Below are 27,667 nucleotides of genomic sequence, written 5' to 3'. Positions count from 1 at the left end.
ATATATTGAATGGCTTTATAGACAAGTGGTGAATACAAAGCAGCGAAGATCATAAACCTACCATCATTTTATATGTATGAAGTGAGCTCGGTTGCCTGGGAATATCTGGACTCTCTTTTGATTGGCTGAAGAAGGAGACGGGTGTATTTAACCAGGGGTCAAGTTGTTGAACCTCTCGCTTCTTGTTTACCACAGCTGTGTGTGTTTAATAACCATGGCAACAATTACGGCCCCTTCCCGTTTGTAACGGCCGTAGATCTATCTGCACAGTGCACAGCTGTAATAACAGAGTGGCTCGGAAACAAATTACAACCGTCAATCACAAACTGTTTAGGGGGATGGAAAGGTTTTAGGTCACTCATGAGGCCCCTTGAGAGAGGCACATGTATGTACAGTACCATTCATTTGAATTTCCGCTTACCTTCTTCATCATGTCTATTAAGAAAGCAGGATTCTGCAGGACTAACTGTCACAGTCTTTTAAACTGAGGCACAAACAAAAAGAACAATTGACCTGGATGTTTGAAAACAGAGATCCATGGAAATAGATAGGGTCACGCCTGTCAATTAAGTTGAATATATCAAGATATGTTAAGGAATTATTATTATGGTATCCTTTACATATTTTTTGTCATTTAGCAGATGTTCCTTGAGCAAATTGTGTTGACCGTCTTGCTCACGATCAAGAACAGCAACTTGCCGGTTTGGGGATTTAATCTCGCAACCTTTGGTTACTGCCTCCTTGACTGGCTGTAGAGGTTTTTCTCCATCATGGGTAACACTTTACAATAAGGATACAGTAATAAAGATTATTAAATGCATTAATTGACATGGATTCATGACTTATTAATGCATCTATAAAGCCTTGATTATGTGTGTATGTGTTAATAGACATATTAACTAAGTATTAGTTAACTGTTGGAACACATATCAACAAACATTAACTAATATATGAAAACATAGTGTAAACTAATAGTTAACTAATGCATCTACAAATAATGAACTGTGTGTGGTTGTGTCAATAAACATGTTACCAAATGAATAGGTAACTAGTAAAAGACTATCTATCAATAAATCAATATATTGCAATCCAAATCTTAATTGATTCAAGTTATCATTGGTGTGCATGTGTAAATAAACATGAATACACCTAGCTAACTGTTGAATGGCCCAATAACAAACATGAATTCATACATGAATTTAAATTATTTCATGATGACATAATGCAACTACAGATTTATGATTTGGTGTCCTTCATCATAGCGAAAACAGTTAAATGCTTATTATTGAACATAATCAGTTCAAATGAAGTCATTTCTTAGAAGGCAACATATAGAATAACCCTAATTCCTTTAACAAACAACACCTTTCCCCCAACTACTGTCATTTGTTGATGAATACTGTCCAGTCACAGAAGCCAGGCTTTTGTCCTTTGTGAACATTACCTTACTTGTTACTCAGTGACCTGTTGCTTACTTACTTGCTTTTTCTTGTGTCCATCATGAACAATAATAGCTGTTGTCAATCCTGTGTATTATTTCTTCTTGATATGTCATGAAGTTCAAGAACTCATGTGTTACACTCCTAATGTATTGCTTAATTATCACATGTATAATTCTGCTGTTTCAAGAATCTATTATATATATATATATATATATATATATATATATATATATATATATATATATATATATATTTTAAACATGCTTGAATGTTCTCACGAAAAAATGCATTTCATTAACTCCAAAGTAATATTACCCAAATGTCTGATGCTTTTTATAGTATTTTGTGCAAAAATGCAGATCTCATGTATTCATGCTAATGACTGTAAAGTAGAATTGTATTGTATTTCAAATGTGTCTGTAATGCTTAACTCATCTATTTCTTAGTTATCTTCAAGTTTATTCATGCTTTTAGATGATTATGAACTGTTACATAATGATAATTCATAATTAGTTAAGGTAATGTGTTATCCTTATTGTAAAGTCATGACTATTCATTCATTTATTAATTGCTGAATAAAGCTTGCAAATGGGTATAAACTATTAAGTACTGATAATTAAGTATTAGTTAAGTACATTTGTAATCCTTATTGTAAAGTCATGAATATTCATTCATTTATTAATTGCTGAATAACGCTTGCAAATGGGTATTAACTATTAAGTACTGATAATTAAGTATTAGTTAAGTACATTTGTAATCCTTATTGTAAAGTCATGAATATTCATTCATTTATTAATTGCTGAACAAAGCTTGCAAATGGGTATTAACTATTAAGTACTGATAATTAAGTATTAGTTAAGTACATTTGTAATCCTTATTGTAAAGTCATGAATATTCATTCATTTATTAATTGCTGAATAAAGCTTGCAAATGGGTATTAACTATTAAGTACTGATAATTAAGTATTAGTTAAGTACATTTGTAATCCTTATTGTAAAGTCATGACTATTCATTCGTTTATTCATTGCTGAACAAAGCTTGCAAATGGGTATTAACTATTAAGTACTGATAATTAAGTATTAGTTAAGTACATTTGTAATCCTTATTGTAAAGTCATGAATATTCATTCATTTATTAATTGCTGAATAAAGCTTGCAAATGGGTATTAACTATTAAGTACTGATAATTAAGTATTAGTTAAGTACATTTGTAATCCTTGTAAACTGTAAAGACATAACTACGTTTTCATATCTTAAAAGCACTTGCCGACAATAATAATTTGTTTGATTATAATTAAAGATAAATAAAATGTAAGATCTTTATAGTAAGGTTGTCACAATGCAACAGGGGTAGCAGGACACAGGCACACACGAAGGTCGCTTAAACAAACAGGTATTTTAATAAACAAAAGGACCAAAATATAATACAAAAGGACAAGCTACATTCAAAATCAAAGGACCAGAACCAAACAGACCAAAAACAAAAGCAAAATCTAAACCGAGCAAAAACAGAGCCTAACAAAGCTAAAGATTTTCCCTAGGATTACATGCATGACCTACAAATGAAACACCTTATAAGTGGAACATGTGCCGAATGTCCTTCAGCAATCTCCCAAGTGGACCATCTCTTTAGCATGGACTCAGTTCTGTTCCCTCTCATCCGCCATACATACCCTTTGAAAGTAGACCATGCTCTCTCTAGATTTTGTGTATGGCCTCCTGTTCTTGGGTCCACAAACCATCGACTGTGGTTCACAGAGAAATGTTGATAGCCAAGCCTGGTGAGTATGCCTCTGTAAGCCCGCCATTCGTCACTGATGATTTGGCTTCCAGGATACACATGCCGCTCAATTAAGGGTACCAGGTGACGTCTAGACCTACGCTTAACCAGTCTCAGAATAGGCCTCCTTCTTCTTTGTGAAACTCCAAGAATCCTGAACACCCACTTTCTTCGAGCCCATGTCTGTGCAAACCTTCCTCGTCCATACTGGGGGAAAAAACAGGCATGAACAAATATTCTAAATTTGTATGTCATGGGTTTAACAAACATTAACAAAACGTTTTTAAGTGAAAGTCAACTATACATATTTATACACTACTGTTCAAAAGTTTGGGGTACATTGACAGATTACCTTGTTTTTGTTTAAAAATCACATTTTTCCATTAAAGTGTAGACATAGTTAATGTTGTAAATGACTACTGTAGCTGGAAATGGCTGACTTTTAATTTAATTTCTACACTGGCAGAGTGTAGAAATTATCAGCAACCATCACTTCTGTGTTCAATGGCACATTGTGTTTGCAAATCCAAGTTTATCCTTTTCGTTCATCCTGTTGGATTTGCTAACACAAATTAATTAAAGGCTAATTGACTGACACGTTTTAGAAGAAAGTTCTTTATTTCTGGCCATTTTGTAATTGAACCCACAATTGCCAATTCGCTAGATTCTCAACTTACCTAAATAAGGCTAGCTGTATTGCTTCTTTCAGCACAACAGTTTTCACCAGAGCTAAGGTTTTCTATTCATCAAATCTGGTTCAGAGAAATGAACACTATTCCACGCAATAAATTGCCAAGAAAATTACGACTTTGTACAATGCTGTGTACTACTCCCTTCACACAACAGTCTCTAACCAGGTTAGAAAGAGGAGTTGGAGGCCCCGGGGTAGGACTGATCAAAGGGACAATACATTAGTGTCTAGTTTGAGAAAAAGACGCCTCAAAAGTTCCTTAACTGGCAGCTTCATTAAATTGTACCTGCAAAACCCCAACCTCAACGTAAACAGTGATGATGCGTCTTTGGATGCTGGCCTTGTAGGCAGAGTTCGAAAGAAAAATCCATATCTCAGATTGATAAAAACAATAAATAAAAAGAAAAGATTAAGGTGGGCAAAAGAGCAAAAACACTGGACAGAGGAATATTGGAAAAAAAGTGTTATGGAAAGACAAATCTAAGTCTGAGGTGTTCAGATCACTAAGAAGATTTGTGACACGCAGACCAAATTAAAAGATACTGGAAGAGTGCTTGACGCCATCTGTAAAGTACGGTGGAAGCAATGTAATGGTCTGGTGGTGCTTTGGTGGTGGTAAAGTGGGAGATTTGTACAGCGTGGAAGGGATCTTGAAGGAAGTCCATCATTATTTTGCAATGACATGCCATAGCCTTTGGTCGACGCTTGATTCGACACAAATTCCTCCTGCAACAGAACAATGACCCAAAGCACAGCTCTAAACTACGCACAAATTATTTAGGGAAGCACTCAGCTGGTATTCTGTCTATAATGGAGTGGCCTGCACAGTCAATGGATCTCAACCCTATTGAGCTGCTGTGGGAGCAGCTTGACCGTAAGATACGTTATAAGTGTCCATCAAGCCAATCCAACCTGTGGGAGGTGTTTCAGGAAGCATGGGGTGAAATCTCTAAAGAATACATATTGACAACTAGCATCCCAAATTTCTGCAAGGCTGTAATTGATGCAAATGGAGTATTCTTTGAAGAAAGCAGAGTTTGTTGTTATCATAACCACATATTTTTGTTATCATACTATACAGTAGAAAGTTACCTACCTTTCGTTTATGACGGAAGTTGCTCTCATCAATCATGACAAATTCCCTGTGTCGTCCAACGACTTGGCCCTTTCTTCTGATATATGCCTTCATTGAGTGGCGACAGACTCTCCTCAGTGTTTTTGCCATCTTGGAGAGTGTTCGAGAACTTCCAGTAATCCCTTCCCTGAGCATATCAATTTGCCTCAAGCGAAGCCCTTGTGCAAATCTGTTGAAAGAAAAACAATGTTTTATTATTGTGGTTGAAGACATTACACTTGACCTTACTGAGATTGTGAATGATTGAGAGAGATGTAGGAACAGTGAGGTAATTGCTTCCAATAACAAAGTTTGCTACTAGTAGACTTCTGCAAGAGCCCACTGCTGCAAAATCCTAGCAGGTAGTGCAGGAAAAGGTTTTGACAATTTTTCAGGAAAAAGCTTTATCACGCATTTGCATTTCCTCAGAAAAATTTGCAGTTGCTGCATAGTGAATATAACTTTACATCACATCATAACTCCTAAACTGAATGCCAAAATCCACCACAAAATGTTAGCATGATAATGTTTAAATGTGCTACACCTTTAATGGACACTGTCAGTAATCATGTTTTCCATTTACCTGTAGATGAATTTCATCCAATTGAATAGGGTACATTTTGATCTCTCAAACAAAGATCCAGACCTTGGCGACTTGGTTGTTGATCTTCCTCTGTGTGTTTGCCTTCTGCAGACCCTGAAGGAAATCAACAGATAATGGAATATAAACAACAATTACTGGGACAACATTCCTAAAAACAATTAATTGAGGTATAAAACAATCATGTTAATTTCTACTAATTATATAATTATAGCTTTCTGCTACTTCTCATTCTTTATTTCTACTTTTGTAAAGCGGACAGTTTATTATGACCCTGGTACACCAACAAATGCATCAATTTTAATTGGTGATTTAGAGTAACCAGTGTTTTAATAATTAAAACAATAAAAAAAAAATAATATCATAGAATATATATCAATGTTTATTATATTTATTAACAAATACATGACCCAGTTATTTTCACTTACAATAAATCACTTCATAGATTGCCCATGTGGTAATAGAATTGTTTACATTTAGTTCATTAACCTCCAGATTTGTAATTATACTGACACACACTACCTACCATTGTAATGTAACACATAGTACATATTACTTACCATTCACAGTAGTCTATTTTGTTTGCATTTAGTATTAGCTTCATTCTATGGTGGCATCTTCTGCACCTCATTTTGCCCTGTAGCAGATGTTTTTTTTGCAGCCACTTGACTAACTTCAGGGTCCTTTTTTTGTTGGGTTTTCCACCAACGAGAGAAAGTATTTTTTTCTCTAATAGCATCTCCACTGTTCACTATTTATTATTAATATAACTAGTTATATAATTTTTTAATTAAAAACTTTTCGATCTCTTACCTAGCTGATCTTTCTCGGCACTATACCGTTCAAATTAATTACGTCACTTCCCGACAAACTCCCGCTCATTCAAGTGTCGTCTATGTTCCAAAAAAGTGCGGTCTACTACGCGAACGCTCTCGTTTTGTCCTTGTGCCGGCATCTCCGTACGTATCAACGAGTTGCACACACGTACCTACGGAACAAACTTGAGCATGGAGGTCAATAAGTTTAATCACAATCGCCCGCAGACAAGGCAGAAAAAGCGAGGTTTGGAGGATTTGGCCGAAAATGCAGGTAATTCTGACAGTAGCATCAACTTGCCTGCAGCTTAAGTTTGCGAGGCTTTCCAGTTTGTGGTAAAATTATGTTAAACATTTTTTGTGATCAAAGTTGTATTAGCATCAATTGCGATATACATATATATTACAATTGTATGAAATCCCATTATGTCAAGATAATGTTTTCATCTATTATTTTCCAGGACCATTATTTATTTCAGATTCAATGCTCATGCCCTATTTTCTTGTTTGTTGATGTTGTTCTGTTGTAATAAAAAAAAAATCTGAAATCTGTTTGTCTGATATGTACTGCACTAATACTTAATTATCGATTTATAACCATTTGCAAGTTCTATTAAGCAATTAATGAACAAATAAATAGTTGTGACTTTACAATAAGGATTACAAATGTACTTAACTAATACTTAATTATCAGTACTTAATAGTTAATACCCATTTGCAAGCTTTGTTCAGCAATTAATAAATGAATGAATATTCATGACTTTACAATAAGGATTACAAATGTACTTAACTAATACTTAATTATCAGTACTTAATAATTAATACCCATTTGCAAGCTTTATTCAGCAATTAATAAATGAATGAATATTCATGACTTTACAATAAGGATTACAAATGTACTTAACTAATACTTAATTATCAGTACTTAATAGTTTATACCCATTTGCAAGCTTTATTCAGCAATTAATAAATGAATGAATAGTCATGACTTTACAATAAGGATAACACATTACCTTAACTAATTATGAATTATCATTATGTAACAGTTCATAATCATCTAAAAGCATGAATAAACTTGAAGATAACTAAGAAATAGATGAGTTAAGCATTACAGACACATTTGAAATACAATACAATTCTACTTTACAGTCATTAGCATGAATACATGAGATCTGCATTTTTGCACAAAATACTATAAAAAGCATCAGACATTTGGGTAATATTACTTTGGAGTTAATGAAATGCATTTTTTCGTGAGAACATTCAAGCATGTTTAAAATATATATATATATATATATATATATATATATATATATATATATATATATATATATATATATATATATATAATAGATTCTTGAAACAGCAGAATTATACATGTGATAATTAAGCAATACATTAGGAGTGTAACACATGAGTTCTTGAACTTCATGACATATCAAGAAGAAATAATACACAGGATTGACAACAGCTATTATTGTTCATGATGGACACAAGAAAAAGCAAGTAAGTAAGCAACAGGTCACTGAGTAACAAGTAAGGTAATGTTCACAAAGGACAAAAGCCTGGCTTCTGTGACTGGACAGTATTCATCAACAAATGACAGTAGTTGGGGGAAAGGTGTTGTTTGTTAAAGGAATTAGGGTTATTCTATATGTTGCCTTCTAAGAAATGACTTCATTTGAACTGATTATGTTCAATAATAAGCATTTAACTGTTTTCGCTATGATGAAGGACACCAAATCATAAATCTGTAGTTGCATTATGTCATCATGAAATAATTTAAATTCATGTATGAATTCATGTTTGTTATTGGGCCATTCAACAGTTAGCTAGGTGTATTCATGTTTATTTACACATGCACACCAATGATAACTTGAATCAATTAAGATTTGGATTGCAATATATTGATTTATTGATAGATAGTCTTTTACTAGTTACCTATTCATTTGGTAACATGTTTATTGACACAACCACACACAGTTCATTATTTGTAGATGCATTAGTTAACTATTAGTTTACACTATGTTTTCATATATTAGTTAATGTTTGTTGATATGTGTTCCAACAGTTAACTAATACTTAGTTAATATGTCTATTTACACATACACACATAATCAAGGCTTTATAGATGCATTAATAAGTCATGAATCCATGTCAATTAATGCATTTAATAATCTTTATTACTGTATCCTTATTGTAAAGTGTTACCAATTAACGTCATCACAGCTATGTGAGAGTGATTAACACCAAAAACATGATATGACATTTTGAGCTGTGACCAGAAACAACATTTATATCATTTGACTGATGTTGTCCCATGACGGCCTTCAGAAGCAGAAGAGAAGCTAATTTGTGCACAACATTGTGACACCAGACGTAGAGATGGCCCAAAGACGGCCCAGGTCGTAGGTCACATGCTTTATTTTTAAGTACATTGGGATTTGGGTCCATCCTGTGCCTTCAGGTTTACTGGCTGTGATGCCGTCTCTGTTGGAATAATGAGTGGGTTTCACATGTTACAGATGTTACATGTTACAGATCATCCATTTAATTAACAGGTCATCCATTTCATTTAATTCTACTATTATTATTAGTCACTTACATTTTAGTAAAGACTGTGCACTTTCTTAAAAGAACAAACAACAACATAATCAACTATTTACCGGAAGAAATCTGTGTTAGTGTGTGTATTATGTTCATTACAATATATTATTAAAGTTGGCATATGTTTTGATTTCCGACTTAACATAAAAAAAACTCAGCATTTTCAATAAGAGGGTAGAACATTTTCAAAGCCACTGTATGGTCTTTACAAGTCACTTCAAAATGAGTTAACATTGAAAGGGTAAAGCGTGTAACGATATTCATTCAAGCTTCAAACTTACCTGGTATAAACATCCCCATTAGAGGTAGCTCCAAAGACACTACCATCAGATGCCACCTCAATCATGGAAAGTTTCCCACCAATTTGAGTCCACCCACCGTTTTGACAGTCTGGCTTCAGCTAGGTGTAAACGTAAAAATATTGGTTAAGACAAAGCGTTAACTATTGTTAACTGACACTCCAGACTTTATCCCAGATCTTACATTCATTATGAAGATATCATCATCCTTGCTAACAGCCCAGCAGATGAAGGGTCCACAACTGTAGTACTTCACTAATCCTGTCAATCCAGTCCATGGAAGGGGTGAGTCTGGACCCTTGTAGCCAACTGTGGCACCACTTCTCAGACAGAATGGTCCATCGTTCATTGTGGCCCCAACAATAAAAGGGTCACCGCCAGCATCCACCTGTTTCAGAAGGCCTGAAGACAAAATAGTCGGACAGGCAAACAAAGAACCTGTTTACTGGCAAATTTACTTTACAAACTTTACAAAGGCATAGAGTTAAATGTGTAAAAATAACTACTTTTTCAGAGGACTCTGATCATATCAGGAAGGCATAAACACAGGTGCCTTACATCTTTAAAATTGACCAATCACTTACCTGCAGCTTGCACCCAATTACCGGCCACATACTTGTAAATTGCATATGCCTCATTGACACCCCAGATTCCTGCTGGCCCCACAGTGATGTGTGACAGAGCACCAGGCAGGCGGATCAATTCATCCCCTACCAGGTAGTAGGGAATTTGACTTGTGTCGGTAGCAACCACTTGTCCAATTCCTGCGTCAATCTGACGCAGATTCTTAAACTTGATTTCCTTGCAGTTCCATGCTATGGAGACACCAAACACAAATGGGTGGAGTACATTGACAAAAGATGTAGACAAGAAGAAGGATGACATTAATGAGGAAACATGTTGCCAAGTTTGGTATGCATGTTTCTGATAATGATTAATTACCATGACCGAAGTCCAGCAGACAGACAACCAGAAGGATAACTGCAGTAGCTCTCATTATGTAGATCTCTAAGTCACCAAAGCTCAATTGTCTTATTGCGGGTCTTCGTTCTTTTATAGCCCTGCACACAGCTTCCTGTTCCTCCTGTTCAACAAGAAGGTGATGGTGCCAGTTGGTGAAAGTGTTTTGTTGTTAATGTCACCTGGTGATGAAGAAATTCCTTGTATTTGCTATTTAAATTTTTCTGTATTTACATTTTGGATTAGATTGGTTGTCAATATTTTCTGTGTAATTATAGAAAGACTTAAAGTTGATGCACTTAACTTTAAAGAACAGGATGTATTTCTGCATAATTTCCTAGAAATCTCACCTGTCGCTGGTGTGACATATGTTCACTCTTAAAGCCCCACAAATTATCTGTTCACTTTATTCTGTTTGTCTGAAAAACTACTTCATCCGACCTGGGGAGTTGACATGCCATTACATTTTTTATAAAAGTATACGCTTGATCCAAAAAATGTGAGTAGTTACTTCCTTAATTGGGGGGCAATTAAATAATTGCCCCCCTAGTTACTGAATTAACCCATTAAGCTGTATTTACTAAATTTGGTTAACAACCTTTTGTCGCACATCATTACTGTATTATATGGTCTTTACCATTGTGAGAGATGACTATGGGAATTATACGCCAGTGAAACAGGAATTCATGGCTTACCAACTAAATGTTCTTAATGGTTAATAAACACTGAGCTAAACCCAAAACGTAGAATATGAATACACATCAGGTAAATGTTATTCATAAAAATGTCTAAGGGTGCCAATAAATGTAGCACACATTTTGGAGAAAAAGGTGTATAACACATTTATTTTTTCAATAATTTTACTTCTGTTAATATGAATTGTGAATGAAAGATCAAGAGAATTAACATAATTTCTGTTTTTGTCAGGTTCTGTTTTGTTTTGTTTAGTTTGGGCCTTTTGTTCCTGAACGTCGAATGTCCTTATTGTTTGTTTGTGTGGCCCGCCCGCCAGCCTCCCCACCCACCCGCCCAAATGTCGTTATTAAATCCGTCATTGTCTTTATCAGCTCTGCGCCTGGTGTTCTACCATACCATACCATCTTCTTCCGCTTATCCGGGGCCGGGTCGCGGGGGCAGCAGTCTAAGCAGGGATGCCCAGACTTCCCTCTCCCCAGACACTTCCTCTAGCTCTTCCGGGGGGACACCGAGGCGTTCCCAGGCCAGCCGGGAGACATAGTCCCTCCAGCGTGTCCTAGGTCTTCCCCGGGGTCTCCTCCCGGTGGGACGGGACCGGAACACCTTCCCAGGAAGGCGTTCCGGAGGCATCCGAAAAAGATGCCCAAGCCACCTCAGCTGACCCCTCTCGATGTGGAGGAGCAGCGGCTCTACTCTGAGCTCCTCCCGGGTGACCGAGCTTCTCACCCTATCTCTAAGGGATCGCCCGGCCACCCTGCGGAGAAAGCTCATTTCGGCCGCCTGTATCCGGGATCTTGTCCTTTCGGTCATGACCCAAAGCTCATGACCATAGGTGAGAGTAGGAACGTAGATTGACTGGTAAATCGAGAGCTTCGCCTTGCGGCTCAGCTCTTTCTTCACCACGACAGACCGATACATCGACTGCATTACTGCAGAAGCTGCACCGATCCGTCTGTCAATCTCCCGTTCCATCCTTCCCTCACTCGTGAACAAGACCCCTAGATACTTAAACTCCTCCACTTGAGGCAGGCACTCTCCACCAACCTGAAGCGGGCAAGCCACCCTTTTCCGACTGAGGACCATGCCCTCGGATTTGGAGGTACTGATTTTCATCCCCACCGCTTCACACTCGGCTGCAAACCGTCCCAGCGCATGCTGAAGGTCCTGGTTAGAAGGGGCCAACACGACAACATCATCTGCAAAAAGCAGAGACGAAATTGTGTGGTCCCCAAACCTGACACCCTCCGGCCCCTGGCTGCGCCTAGAAATTCTGTCCATAAAAATTACGAACAGAACCGGTGACAAAGGGCAGCCCTGCCGGAGTCCAACATGCACTGGGAACAAGTCTGACTTACTGCCGGCAATGCGGACCAAGCTCCTGCTTCGGTTGTACAGGGACCTGACAGCCCTTAGCAAGGGACCCAGGACCCCATATTCCCCAAGCACCCTCCACAAGATGCCGCGAGGGACACAGTCGAATGCCTTCTCCAAATCCACAAAACACATGTGGATTGGTTGGGCAAACTCCCAAGAACCCTCCAACACCCCGTAGAGGGTATAGAGCTGGTCCAGTGTTCCACGGCCCGGACGAAAACCACACTGTTCCTCCTGAATCCGAGGTTCTACTATCGGCCGTATTCTCCTCTCCAGTACCCTGGCATAGACTTTCCCGGGGAGGCTGAGAAGTGTGATCCCCCTATAGTTGGAACACACCCTCCGGTCCCCCTTCTTAAAAAGAGGGACCACCACCCCGGTCTGCCATCCCAGAGGCACTGTCCCCGACCGCCACGCGATGTTGCACAGGCGTGTCAACCAAGACAGCCCCACAACATCCAGAGAATTGAGGTACTTAGGGCGGATCTCATCCACCCCCGGTGCCTTGCCACCGAGGAGTTTCTTGACCACCTCAGTGACTTCAGCCCGGGTGATGGACGAGTCCACCTCTGAGCCCTCATCCTCTGCTTCCTCAATGGAAGAAGTGACAGCGGGATTGAGGAGATCCTCGAAGTATTCCTTCCACCGCCCGACGACATCCTCAGTTGAGGTCAACAGCTGCCCACCTCTACTGTAAACAGCGTTGGTAGGGCACTGTTTCCCTCTCCTGAGGCGCCGGATGGTTTGCCAGAATCTCTTCGAGGCCAGCCGATAGTCCTTCTCCATGGCCTCACCGAACTCCTCCCAGGCCCGAGTTTTTGCCTCCACAACCACCCGGGCTGCAGCCCGCTTGGCCTGTCGGTACCCGTCAGCTGCGTCAGGAGTCCCACAAGCCAACCAGGCCTGATAGGACTCCTTCTTCAGCTTGACGGCATCCCTTACTTCCGGTGTCCACCACCGGGTTCGGGGATTGCCGCCTCGACAGGCACCGGAGACCTTACGGCCACAGCTCCGAGCGGCCGCTTCGACAATGGCGGTGGAGAACATGGTCCACTCGGACTCAATATCTCCAACCTCCCTCGGGATCCAGTCGAAGCTCTGCCGGAGGTGGGAGTTAAAGATCTCTCTGACAGGAGACTCGGCCAGACGTTCCCAGCAGACCCTTACAGTACGCTTGGGCCTGCCGAGTCTGTCCAGCTTTCTCCCCCGCCATCGGATCCAACTCACCACCAGGTGGTGATCAGTTGACAGCTCCGCCCCTCTCTTCACCCGAGTGTCCAAGACATATGGCCGCAGGTCAGATGAGACGACAACAAAGTCGATCATCGACCTGCGGCCTAGGGTGTCCTGGTGCCACGTGCACTGATGGACACCCTTATGCTTGAACATGGTGTTCGTTATGGACAAACTGTGACTAGCACAGAAGTCCAATAACTGAACACCACTCGGGTTCAGATCAGGGGGGCCGTTCCTCCCAATCACGCCCCTCCAGGTGTCACTGTCGCTGCCCACGTGGGCGTTGAAGTCCCCCAGTAGAACAATAGAGTCCCCAGTCGGAGCACTTTCCAGCACCCCTCCCAGAGACTCCAAGAAGGTCGGGTACTCTGCACTGCCGTTCGGCCCGTAGGCACAAACAACAGTGAGAGACCTATCCCCGACCCGTAGGCGCAGGGAAACGACCCTCTCGTTCACCGGGGTAAACTCCAACACATGGCGGCAGAGCTGGGGAGCTATAAGCAAACCCACACCAGCCCGCCGCCTCTCACCATGGGCAACTCCAGAGTGGTGAAGAGTCCATCCTCTCTCAAGGAGTGTGGTTCCAGAGCCCAAGCCGTGCGTAGAGGTGATCCCGACTACCTCTAATCGGAACCTCTCAACCTCACGCACTAACTCAGGCTCCTTCCCCGCCAGCGAGGTGACATTCCACGTCCCTAGAGCTAGTTTCCGTGTCCAGAGATCGGGTTGTCTAGGCCCCTGCCTTCGACTGCCGCCCGATCCTCTTCGCACCGGCCCCTTATGGTCCCTCCTGTGGGTGGTGAGCCCACGGGCGGGCCGCCTGGTGGCCCTCCCGTGGGCTCACCACAAAACCATATGTAATTATTTTAGGGAACGCCTGGTGTTCTGTTCCCTAAAATAATTACATATGGTTTGGACCATATTTACCAAGGGTGACACTATTTGTTGAGGGCACTATACACAGTAGTTAATGATGCATACTGCACACAGAAACATAGCCTCAGCCACTGTTGAAGATTACACAGGAGTATTTTGAAAACAGATTGTGGAGTTGAATCACATTGATCTGCACTGTAAACCTTAATGTATTTCTTATTCAAATGTTTTAGCAAGTGTAATTTAAAGTTAGAAAATGATTCCTAATGATTAAAACATTTATGTTATATTGGGCTGGCTGAACTAAGCTTGCCTGGTTTCTTGTTAAATTATAATTACTGTTACTTTTTTACTTTTAACCGCACTGTCGGGAGTAGGAAAACCAAGCATTTCATTTCCATATCTTGTTAAACCCTTTGAAACCTTAAAACAGGTCAGTCACGTGCTCAGTGTGAACTTGCTCTCATTTGTGTAGAGAACGGGGCGTCAATAGTTGGCCTGACAATTCTGGTGTTTTCTGGCGAAAGCCAATCGAGCTGCACAGTGCTGGGCTGGGGGCACAGGTACTACTACAGGATGTCAGGCCCTCATGCTACCCTCATGGTGTGTGTTTCAGACAGTTTGGTCAGAAACATGCACACCAGTAGCCCGCTAGAGGTCATTTTGTAGTGCTCCTCCTGTTCCTCCTCGCACAGAGGTCCTGCTGCTCTTCGTGTAAAGCCCTTCTCCTGGTATCTCCTCTTTGCTGTTGAGACTGACCAACCTTGAGATGCCACGTATGGATGTGTCATCTTGGAGGACTTCCTGTGCAACCTGAATGTCCTACAGGTACAGCCTCAAGCAACCAGTAGTGACAAGGACACTAGCAAAATGCTAAACTAGAGAAGAATCAGTCAGGAAGGATAAGGACAGACCACCTGCAACCACCTGCAAAACCATTCCCTTTTTGGGGGTTGTCTTGCTGTTACATTTCCAATGCGCCTAATATCACTTTCAATAGCACCAAAACAGGTGACATTGATTCACAATTGCCTGTCTCCTAACTGGACAGATTGATAACCCTGAAGTTAAATTGACTTGGTGTTATACTCAGATGATTATGTGTTCCCTTAATTTATTTGAGCAGTGTATTTAAAAAAAAAAAGAAATTCAACCCCTCTGCACCCTGATTTCCCCATGTCCTAGCAAATCGCTCCTGCTTGTGCAGTTAAGGATGATAGGAGTTGTATTGTGTACCTTTCATACACAGCACTCTTAATTTCCATCCCTCCTTTTAAGCCTTACTGATGCTGCTGCTTCCTCTCTGTAACGTTTTCAGCGATTCTGGTGTTCCCCATGTTTAATGCATGCCCACTACCTATCTAAGACCCCAATGTCCCGAAAAGGAGGTGTACCTTTTCCAACAAGTCAGTCTAGATTGTTGCTTCTCGTTCATAAAGCTCAGCTCCACCGGCTGCAATGGCTGTTGGTCTTGGACAGCCTTGAACATTCCGTCATTGTTGCACATGGAATAGTCTGTTGCCTGTCTTTCCTCAGTGGCCATTTTGGAAACATCAATGTCTAATACTCGTTCTATCAGCCCAAGACAGTCTCTCATAGATCTGGGCTTGGTTTGGTCATGGAATGATCTGTGCTACAGTACCCCTTCATTGCACCTTGAGTAATAGTGACGCAATACTCAGAAATCTTACTTTGTGGGAAACAAAGATGGAATCTTTCACAACTAAATATTAAAATCTTAACTTAATCGTAGGGAGCCTCATCCTCTTCATCCGACAAACAGAGGAGCTCATCTACTGAGCTCATCTACAACTCAGAACATGGACGTCACATGAAACAATTACCAACAAAGGAACCGGGAACTGAGGAAGTTAAATAGGGAGGTGATCAAGGGTAAATGAGACACAGGTAAGAACATTAAGAACATGATGAAAGCAGTGAACATAGAAATAGAATAACTAGAACTTAAAGACAATGAACATAGAAATACAACAGCCGCCATACCACAAACCTAACAATTATTCATATAATTATTTCTAAGGCCACAAATTAGGCCAAACTGTGTCTGCATTGTGGAGAGTTTGGAATCTGATTAATTGATGGCTTCTGTGGACAGGTGTCTTTTATACAGGTAACAAACTGAGATTAGGAGCACTCCCTTTAAGAGTGTGCTCCTAATCTTAGCTCGTTACCTGATTAAAAGACACCTGGGAGCCAGAAATATTTCTGATTGAGAGGGGATCAAATACTTATTTCATTCACCTAAGTTTTTCTGGATTTTTTTGTTGTTATTCTGTCTCACTGTTCAAATAAACCTATAATTAAAATTATTGACTGATCATTTCTTTGTTAGTGGGCAAATATACAAAATCAGCAGGGGATAAAACATTTTTTTCCTCACTGTAACTTCTGTATGTTGTAGCCAGCAAATTGTTTGTCTGTCCTGACCCAAAACGCATGCATGGATGCGTACTTTGAAACTCCACCAGAAACAGTTGCAAAATGTTTTATTTCAGGCTTACTATAATGTAGATATTGAAGGGACGAGTGGTCCGCGAGATGAGCAGCCTTACAGCCTGTGGAAAGAAGCTGTCCCGTAGCCTGTTTGTTTTGGACTAAATACACCTGTACCTTCTGCCTGACGGTAGCTTGGTAAACAGTCCATGGTATGGGTGGCTGAGATCTGTAATGATCCGTTTGCTACTCCTCCTACACCTCTCTGTGTAGAGATCCTGCAGGGATGGCAAGTCAGACCTTGTGATGTGCTCTGCTGTTTTAATCACCCTCTGAAGTGCTTTGCGGTCGAGGGCGGTGCAGCTGCCATACCAGCGGTGACACAACCGGTCAGGATACTCTCGATAGTGCATTTGTAGAAGTTGGAGAGTATCCTGGAATCCATGCCAGATCTCCTTAAATCGGCTTAGGAAGAAGAGCTGTTTCCTGGCCTCCTTCACCAAGATGTTAGAGTGATGAGACCAGGTCAAGTCATCACTGATGTTGCCCCCTGTTGTGAACTCTCTCTACTGTAGACCCATTGATGGGTATGGGGGCGTGGTCTCCCTGCCGCTGCTTCCTGTGATCAACAATCATCTCCTTCGTTTTGCTGATATTGAGCTGGAGGTGGTTATCTTGACACCACGAAGTCAGTGACGTCAGTGGCGTCTGCAAACTTAACGATGGTGTTGGAGACGTGAGTTGCCAGGCAGTCGTGGGTGAAGAGAGAGTACAGGAGCAGGCTCAACACAGCCCTGGGGAGAATCCGTTCTGAGAGTCAGTGAGGAGGAGGTGGCGTTGCCCATCCGCACCACCTGGGGTCTGCCCGTCAGGAAGTTCAGGATCCATCTGCACATAGTGGGGTCGAGACCCAGATCCCGAGCTTAACCACCAGTTTGTGGGGCACAATGTTGTTGAAGACTGAACTATAGTCAATGAACAGCATTCTCCCATATGTGTTCCTTTTGCCCAGATGAGAGAGCGCAGAGTGGAGGGTCAGAGCGATGGCGTCCTCTGTGGATCTGTTATGTCTGTAGGCAAACTTTAGCGGGTCAAGTGTTCAAGCCATTGAGTCAGTGATGTGTGTTTTAACTAGCCACTCAAAGCACTTCATGATGATTGGTGAAAGTGCTACAGGGCGGTAGTCATTCATGCAGAGGACTTTCTGCTTTTTTGGCACAGGAACAATTATGGACTTTTTGAAGCAAGTGAGGATCACTGACTGACGTAGCGATAGGTTGAAGATATCAGTGAAGACAACAGCCAGTTGGTCAGCACAGACCTTGAGAACTGGCCCGAGATGTAGTCTGGTCCAGGAGCCTTGCAGGTGTTAATCCTTTTAAGGGCTTTACAGACATCTGTCCTGGTCATTTGGAAAGGGCAACCGTCCTGGTCCATTTGAGTATCCATGCCAGGGATGATGTTCTCAAAGCGAGCATAGAAAGAGTTCAGTTCCTCTGGGAGAGAAGACAGCACTTCCCCCACACTACCTGTAGTGCCTTAGATCTATGAACACAGGTCAGCTAGTAGAGCCCAGAGCCCAAACTAAACATGGTCAAGCTGCGTTTAGCAGTTATGCTGCACACAACTGGAATAAACTACCTGAAGATCTTAAATGTGCCCCAAACATATGCATTTTTAAATCCAGGTTAAAAAAACATATTTTTTCACGCGTCTATGACTGAGCAATTAAACTTAACCACACTGTTTAGTCTTACATCTTTTAGAGCTTCCTATATTTTTATCCCATTTTTATTTTATTTCTATTTTCTTATTCTATGTTTTATTATGATGTTGTTTTGATGTTTTCATTTGAGTATTTGTTTTTATGCTATTGTATTTTTATATTCTGTCTTGGTAACACTTTACTTTAAGTGTAGTGTCATAACATGGTCATAACTATATTTTGTCAGTTCAAGTAAAGTGACACAGGATGGTCATAATGCTGTCATGACATTTTCATAAACTGTAGTTTGTCACTTTCCCCAATGCTTTGTTTCTCATTAATAGGATGCCAGCACTAGTAGATTTTAGGAGCAGGACATCCTCTTTGTGAACAATGACCAACATAAGACCAACATAAGGCCATGGATTTATTTGATGAATCTGATCTGTACCCATCAATAACCGGGATCAATCAGCAAAACAGTGAACACATTTCACAGTGTTTTTAAATAAAAATGTATATACTTTCAATTAAAAAAATATAATTATAGTATATAATCTCATTAATATAATTCCTAATGTAGGCTTTTCTTTTTTATATGAAACAGGGACCTTGGCTTACTTGGTAAGGAAACCTGGGTGATTTGGTTCAAGTGGGTACAGTGCAATGACCATGCTCCTGATCTAAAAGTTAATGCAGATTGATGCACCTTTAGATTATAAAATGGTTCTTGGTAGGACCCTTTATATAGTGTTGTAGTTAGAACCATATACAGGGACTTTTTTTAAGAAGACTATATTGAAACCTCTGCAAAGAGTTATTTAAACAAGGTTCCATTTAGAGAACAAATCGAGGAACCCTATATGGTTTGACTAACTTTCTTTTTAGTAAGAATGCACTAGGCCTAGCACAGTGTTTCCCAATCCTGGTCCTGGTGACCCCAAGGGTTGCCCGTTTTTTGTTTCTGATTATCAGTATTTTACGTTAATCAAGTGTGTAAGTATGGTACTATTTTTATCAGGATTGAGAGTGTTAGGGAAAAATTTCAAACGTGCACCCCTTTATAGAAACAGAAAGGTCTGACTAGCATTTGTGTTGCGATGTATTTTCAAAGCTGTTTCATTGACCAGTCCAAAACAAAGTAAACTTTTCCAGATATTTTGGGGTTAACTCAATTTCATTTTAACTGGCAAGGAAGGGTTTATGGACCAATCAAAAGCTCTGAGTTTGTAGCCTATAGCCTATGTCAATTTGTATTGACCATAAATGGCTCGTCCAGTCAATGTATATTTTTTTTAGGTCGTCGTTTTGCTCCTGGCTATATTAGTGTTGGGGGATATGAGGAATGCACTTTCTAACTTTTCTAAGTCTAATCCAGTAAAAGAATTTAGGAGGACATGAGGTCCTGGTCCATACCTTCGGAGTACCTGGTTTGGGGGGCCCGTTGCTGTCCCTGTCCTTGTCCACCTGGTCATACTTTTGACCTAGTCTAGAATCAAATAGACTCTGGATTTAGCCCAGAGAAATGTAGGAGTCAGAGTCATCATCTGACTCAGACTCGTCAGATTCCTCCGAATCCTCCAATTCTGATTCTTCCTCTGAAGACAGAAAGAAAAAAAAGAAGTATTCCAAGAAGGGGAGGAAAGAAAAGAAGAGAAAGAAGAAATCTATGAAGGGAAAAGATGCTGGGTCAAGCCGACAAAGGGGTATATCTCAGGTTAAAAGAAAGTTATATGCAAGCCATACACATTTTAAAACGTACACTTTTTTAACAACTCTCTCTCTTGTTTCAGTTGGCAGCCCTGCAGAGGTTGTGGCAAGATACAAAAATGTTCTGAACATTTTTTGTAAGGGTAAAAGCATGTCAGGTGCATTTAAAAAGTATGGCGTGGACCGAAACACCATTGTTCTTACTGCACCAATTGCAGAGTTGGCCATTGCGGCACCTAACAAGTACAGCGCCCTCCTGGAAGCTCAAGGCAAAGACAAACTTGCAGTGTTTGCGAATAGGTGCAAGAAAGCTGTAGATGAGGATGCAGAAATTTTGGCTGCTGTCAAGAACATGAAGACAGATAGGAAGCTGTTACCTAACAAAACAAACAATTAGCTTTAGAAGCTGAGTTTATTTGAAATTTTAGTTTAAGCAGTTGATAAATATAGGGCACAATTATTTGTTTTCATCTATTATTTTCCAGGACCATTATTTATTTCAGATTCAATGCTCATGCCCTATTTTCTTGTTTGTTGATGTTGTTCTGTTGTAATAAAAAAAAATCTGAAATCTGTTTGTCTGATATGTACTGCACTAATACTTAATTATCGATTTATAACCATTTGCAAGTTCTATTAAGCAATTAATGAACAAATAAATAGTTGTGACTTTACAATAAGGATTACAAATGTACTTAACTAATACTTAATTATCAGTACTTAATAGTTAATACCCATTTGCAAGCTTTGTTCAGCAATTAATAAATGAATGAATATTCATGACTTTACAATAAGGATTACAAATGTACTTAACTAATACTTAATTATCAGTACTTAATAGTTAATACCCATTTGCAAGCGTTATTCAGCAATTAATAAATGAATGAATATTCATGACTTTACAATAAGGATTACAAATGTACTTAACTAATACTTAATTATCAGTACTTAATAGTTTATACCCATTTGCAAGCTTTATTCAGCAATTAATAAATGAATGAATAGTCATGACTTTACAATAAGGATAACACATTACCTTAACTAATTATGAATTATCATTATGTAACAGTTCATAATCATCTAAAAGCATGAATAAACTTGAAGATAACTAAGAAATAGATGAGTTAAGCATTACAGACACATTTGAAATACAATACAATTCTACTTTACAGTCATTAGCATGAATACATGAGATCTGCATTTTTGCACAAAATACTATAAAAAGCATCAGACATTTGGGTAATATTACTTTGGAGTTAATGAAATGCATTTTTTCGTGAGAACATTCAAGCATGTTTAAAATATATATATATATATATATATATATATATATATATATATATATATATATATATATATATATATATATATATATATATATATATATATAATAGATTCTTGAAACAGCAGAATTATACATGTGATAATTAAGCAATACATTAGGAGTGTAACACATGAGTTCTTGAACTTCATGACATATCAAGAAGAAATAATACACAGGATTGACAACAGCTATTATTGTTCATGATGGACACAAGAAAAAGCAAGTAAGTAAGCAACAGGTCACTGAGTAACAAGTAAGGTAATGTTCACAAAGGACAAAAGCCTGGCTTCTGTGACTGGACAGTATTCATCAACAAATGACAGTAGTTGGGGGAAAGGTGTTGTTTGTTAAAGGAATTAGGGTTATTCTATATGTTGCCTTCTAAGAAATGACTTCATTTGAACTGATTATGTTCAATAATAAGCATTTAACTGTTTTCGCTATGATGAAGGACACCAAATCATAAATCTGTAGTTGCATTATGTCATCATGAAATAATTTAAATTCATGTATGAATTCATGTTTGTTATTGGGCCATTCAACAGTTAGCTAGGTGTATTCATGTTTATTTACACATGCACACCAATGATAACTTGAATCAATTAAGATTTGGATTGCAATATATTGATTTATTGATAGATAGTCTTTTACTAGTTACCTATTCATTTGGTAACATGTTTATTGACACAACCACACACAGTTCATTATTTGTAGATGCATTAGTTAACTATTAGTTTACACTATGTTTTCATATATTAGTTAATGTTTGTTGATATGTGTTCCAACAGTTAACTAATACTTAGTTAATATGTCTATTAACACATACACACATAATCAAGGCTTTATAGATGCATTAATAAGTCATGAATCCATGTCAATTAATGCATTTAATAATCTTTATTACTGTATCCTTATTGTAAAGTGTTACCCCATCATGTCTGTTTTAATTTACCATTAGTTATCAGGTACAATGATAGCCTTATGCAAAATACATGCAAACTGGCATGGACTAAAGAAAGTGAAGCTTTGTTCCAGATAATCTCACACTCAGTATGAGTCTTCATCACACCCAACTCACCCTCATTTTTTTTAACTAAATGATAGACCATCCATGTACCTACCCAGGCAGCATGACCACATTCTACATAGATGCATCAAAAAAATCCACATAGCATTTTTGCCCTCTTCTATTTGCACTTCTGGTGACTGCATTTCATCGTACTGTACTTGTACTTGTTCAATGACAGTAAAGTTGAATCTAATCTAAAAAATCTAATCATAAAAAATAACATACTTGAATCAATCTTGTAACAATACAAAATGTTTGTTATATCTGAATCCCTGTCTTCAGAATCTTCTGTCTTGTTACACATTCTGTATTGTTACAACTTGACAACCCATTGACAAATCCTTTTCTTCATTTCAAGCCTATTTTTTATTTTTGATGAAGCGTTTCTTGCAGTACACGAATCTAAGGTTGAATTCCTATTGTCCAAGTGAGAACTGTGAGGTTTGGTTTTGATCTGTTTAACTTTTTCCTGAATGTAGCCCATTCGGTTTGGTTTTCATCCTTAAAATAGCCTGTCCGTTTGTCATTGTTTCTACCTGTGTGTTGTTAACTCCCTCTTAAGACTGCCCAGTTCTGTTCAGCCCTTGTTGAGTTCATGTGTTTTTCCGCCTGCCTGCCTTGTTCCCGCTGTTCATTTTACATTTTTTAAATGTTTTTACCATTATCTCGTTTCGTTACTAAACCCTTTGTTGTCCGTTAACTCTGCGCTTGGCACCCTGTTGCCTAAATTGTGACGAGCATGAGACGTCAAATTCTCTTGGAATAATTCCGGTAGAGTCTGGAGGCAGTGTCTTCCATCAAAAAGTCTATTCTGATTCTCATGAATGACAAGTGAAGTTTGTGCTGCTGAGCCCTCCACCACAGATTGTATTCACTTGAAGCAAGTCTACACGGCTCTATAAGCTAAAATTGTAAATCACCTGAGTGAAGGAGACTTGGGAAGTCAGTCTAAATATGAGGGCATAATTCACACACACCACACTAGTTGACACTGGGAGACACACAAACATATCACATTGTGAAAACAGTGACTTTTCCATGCCATGCTTGCTCAACATAGTAATTTTCTGGCCTTGGAATATGGACACACATCCCTCTTAGAATGATGAGACCGAATTGTTGAGCAGCTGAAATCCTATCAAGTGAGAATGGGAAAACATACCACTTTCAAAACTACAGCAGTTGGTCTCCTCAGGTCTCCTCTTAAAAGAGGTGAGACAACACAGTGGTAAACATGCCCCTGTCCCAAGTTTTTGTTGCTGGCATAATTTGTTTCCTCAAAAACAATAAAATTTCTCAGTTTCAATATTTGATATGTTGTCTTTGTACTATTTTCAATTAAATACAGAAATAAATGATCTGCACATGATTCTATTCTGTTTTTATTTGCGTATTATGCAAATAACATTTTTGGAAACAGGATTTTACTAAAATAAATGTGGAACATGAAAAAACTGTACAATAACATTTTGCTGCCGTCTAAAAACAGATCAAATCAATTCTGATGAATTGTCCCTTCCCTGATATATTCCTCATGTAAACAAAACGCCCACTCAGAAACCACTGACTGTTTGCAGACAACTGACAACGAAAGAAATGCGATGATAGGAGTGCATTAAGACATTTCTGTCTCACACATACACTCTCACAATTATTGATTTAACACATTCTAGAGATCCTCAAGGAACATCTGGCTTTCCTCAAGGAAACATTTGCTCGTTAGAGTTTCAAAGTAGCAAAGTGTTTTCTGGAGGAACCATTAACTGGAGGTGTGCCATGCTATTGCTGTGGCAGTCAAATATTTCTTGGCCGCCCGTTAGAATAAATGTCCCTCCCACTCATTTGTGTTCAAGTTTCATCACAGGTTATGGTCGAACTCTGACAGTTCATAGCTTTTATGAGACATCCAAAGGAGGACCTTCAAGAACATGACCTCCAACCACCTTTTTACTATGTAATGCGCTACCACCTCTACAATAAATCATTATTAAGTTGCCAAATTGAACGTGCGCCGCCACAAAAAGGTTCCTAAAATTTCATTACCATTAATGCAGGGGTTTCTTGAAGTGGCAATGCCAACTTTATAATTATGGATGATTTCCTTGTTATCGTGCCAAAAATATAAAAAATAAAGATGGTATGTGGAATTGCTCTACAACTATCAAGGATTACTGACAGGTTGTTGTGTTCAGTGAGGGACACAAGTTACTGAAATAAGAAAAGGTAGAAACTAGGAACTTTGCAATCTAACGCAATTGTGGTGTCAAAACCACAGTGTTAAAGTGTGTGTGAATAATAATGTAATCAGTGCTGTAGGTTATCTTATTCATGAAGGCCAACTTATGTAACCAAAACGTAACCACCGGAAGACATCTTTTGGTCCATTTGTTCGTCTGTCGGTCCATCTGTCCATCTTTCTGTCCATGGTTGCATGTGTCTGTCTCTCGCTTGCTTTATCTCCCTTACTCTCTCATTGTTGGTAATTCTACGCAAGGGGTGATTCAAGGAGTTTTTTTGAGTTTAGGGAAAAGAGAGAGCGAACATAAATGAAACCTGTTTATTATTCGGCCAAAACTATGTGCAAAACTTTCCTGGAGTTAGCATTTCTGCATTTTGAGGCAGCACTTTTTGTTTTCAAATCTAATGCATAGCAGGAAAGCTGGTTCCAAGAGGATTTAAGCAGAGATGTTTATTGAGTGTGTGAGTGAGAAAGAACCACAGTTTGCAACTACAGTAAGTAAATGAGGTGGGGGTTTTATCTATGCAGCCACTGCATTACAAAATAATCCTCTTGGCAGGCCACGCTGTCAACTGTGGTTTACTTCAAAATGATTAATTGCTGACTGGAGGGGAAAAACGATAATGGAAACCTATAACTATTGTAGTTCTCAGATATGGCAAGAATCAAAGTTTGAATAATCGCTGCCAAGTTCAACAGGAAGACGGTCTTCTTGGAATAACTTTCAACATCATTATTCGTTAACCTCTGGATGAACACTGCCCCCCATCAATTCTGCTTGGATTTCCATTCAAAAATACTTAAGGGTACAACTGCTTGAATCAATATTATATCCACATCCCTCAACAAGCAGTTCCATAAGAGCAATGGATCACTGACATTATTTAAATGTCACTTGGAGAACAGAGGCAGTTCTAACCTCGCTGTAACATTTAAAATTCAGATTCATTATTTTACAATAAAAGTAGTTATGACTGTTCAGCTATCGAATGTAATCTTGTGCAATTTGCCTGAATCACCTTTAAATCAAAACATGTTGAGTTACTGTATGTCATGTGAGAAATGTTGATCTGGAGCATTTTCAGTCCCACTGTGTGTGGATCTAAATTCAGACTTGACAAGCTGACACTGAGGTGGTACTGATAAAATGTGAAATAAATGATGGTGTCCTTGTGCAACACTCATCTCCTGACACATATGATTTCATTCACCTTCTCAATGTTATCTGCAATGGTTGGTGTTGATTGTGTTTCTTCCTAACCTACAACAACAGCTATTTTAGATCCATTGTGCAATCACTAACTAATTTAATGCATTTAAGGATTCATTCCTGTTGCACCCAACAAGCTTCCATTTGCCTGTCATGAGTGATATTCACCGATCAGCCATAACTTTATGACCACCTGCCTAATATTGTGTAGGTCCCCCTTTTGCCCCCGAAACAGCCCTGACCCATCGAGGCATGGACTCCACTAGACCTCTGAAGGTGTGCTGTGGTATCTGGCACCAAGATGTTAGCAGCAGATCCTTAAAGTCCTGCAAGTTGCGAGGTGGGGCCTCCATGGATCAGACTTGTTTGTCCAGCACATCGCACAGATGCTTGATTGGATTGAGATCTGGAGAATCTGGAGGCCAAGTCAACACCTTTAACTTGTTGTCACTCAAACCATTCCTGAACCATTTTTGCTTTGTGGCAGGGTGCATTATCCTGCTGAAAGAGGCCAATGCCATCAGGGAATATCGTTGCCATTTAAGGGTTCACATGGTCTGCAACAATGCTCAGGTAGGTGGTACGTGTCAAAGTAACATCCACATGAATGGCAGGACCCAAGGTTTCCCAGTAGAACATTGCCCAAAGCATCACACTGCCTCCGCCGGCTTGCCTTCTTCCCATAGTGCATCCTGGTGCCATGTGTTCTCTAGGTAAGCGACACACACACACCAGGCCATCCACGTGATGTCAAAGAAAATGTGATTCACCAGATCAGGCCACCTTCTTCCATTGCTTCGTGGTCCAGGGCTGCAGTTTTGGAGATGCTCAAACCCAGACATCTAGCCATCACTATTTGGCCCTTGTCAAAGTCCCTCAGAACGCTTGTCCATTTTTCCTGCTTCTAACTAATCAACTTTAAGGACAGAATGTTCACTTGCTGCCTAATATATCCCACCCACTGACAGGTGCCATAATAACAAGATTATCAGTGTTATTCACTTCACCTGTCAGTGGTCAGAATGTTAGATGAGTCATTATTGTCAACCAAGTACTGACTACTGTCATTATTAATGTCAACCAAGTCAATAGTGAATACTGTCATTATTAATGTCAACCAAGTCAATAGTGACTACTGTCATTAATAGCATAATTTCTGTGCCCCCTCTTTTTTCCCTTTTCTTTTCCTTTTACTAATGCATAATTTCACACTCAACTCACACAAAAAAGACACAAAATATAGACAGACAGACAACGCAATACAGTCCAGTGGCTGATGCTTATTGAGGTTATTGTAAGGTTTTTATTTTTCATTTTTCACCCTCGAAGATTTCAGTTTGTTTTTCAACTGAATTGTTCTTGTTATAGGTCACATTAAAGGTGGAAAAAGGTCTGACATGATTTATCTTTGTCTCATTCTTTTACATCACAAGAACCTGCCATTTTAACATGGGTGAGAATACTAT

General features: G+C 39.3%; 1 protein-coding gene and 1 long non-coding RNA gene across 2 annotated transcripts; both read right to left on the bottom strand.

Moving 5' to 3' along the window:
• Positions 1–3,374: 3,374 nt before the first annotated feature.
• Positions 3,375–6,261, bottom strand: LOC114834321. The gene is made up of 4 exons (XR_004574766.1): positions 6,188–6,261; positions 5,610–5,723; positions 5,009–5,216; positions 3,375–3,428 (listed from the first exon to the last, which is right to left on the bottom strand). It is a non-coding gene; the product is annotated as an uncharacterized LOC114834321 (long non-coding RNA).
• Positions 6,262–8,629: 2,368 nt separating this feature from the next.
• On the bottom strand, positions 8,630–10,467 carry LOC114834320 (fish-egg lectin-like). The gene is made up of 5 exons (XM_034288436.1): positions 10,291–10,467; positions 9,933–10,163; positions 9,533–9,750; positions 9,331–9,449; positions 8,630–8,932 (listed from the first exon to the last, which is right to left on the bottom strand). The coding sequence occupies exons 1-5, from the start codon at positions 10,343–10,345 to the stop codon at positions 8,791–8,793; spliced, it is 765 nt and encodes a 254-aa protein (XP_034144327.1). The 5' UTR covers positions 10,346–10,467; the 3' UTR covers positions 8,630–8,790.
• Between the last annotated feature and the right edge of the window lie 17,200 nt (positions 10,468–27,667).

The sequence above is a fragment of the Esox lucius genome, chromosome 19 (genome assembly GCF_011004845.1).
Source record: "Esox lucius isolate fEsoLuc1 chromosome 19, fEsoLuc1.pri, whole genome shotgun sequence".
NCBI classification, from domain to species: Eukaryota; Metazoa; Chordata; class Actinopteri; order Esociformes; family Esocidae; genus Esox; species Esox lucius.
Note: the sequence above shows the minus strand (reverse complement) of the source record. Positions and strands in the feature narration are given on the sequence as shown.

What these genes read in the sequence shown, in the direction of transcription:
- LOC114834320 (XM_034288436.1), bottom strand. Translation starts at nt 10,345, where the DNA reads ATGAGAGCTACTGCAGTTATCCTTCTGGTTGTCTGTCTGCTGGACTTC. An exon ending in TCTGCTGGACTTCGGTCATG is followed by an intron (nt 10,164 to 10,290) that starts GTAATTAATCAT and finishes GTGTCTCCATAG; the next exon opens with CATGGAACTGCAAGGAAATC. An exon ending in ATGATATCTTCATAATGAAT is followed by an intron (nt 9,450 to 9,532) that starts GTAAGATCTGGG and finishes GTTTACACCTAG; the next exon opens with CTGAAGCCAGACTGTCAAAA.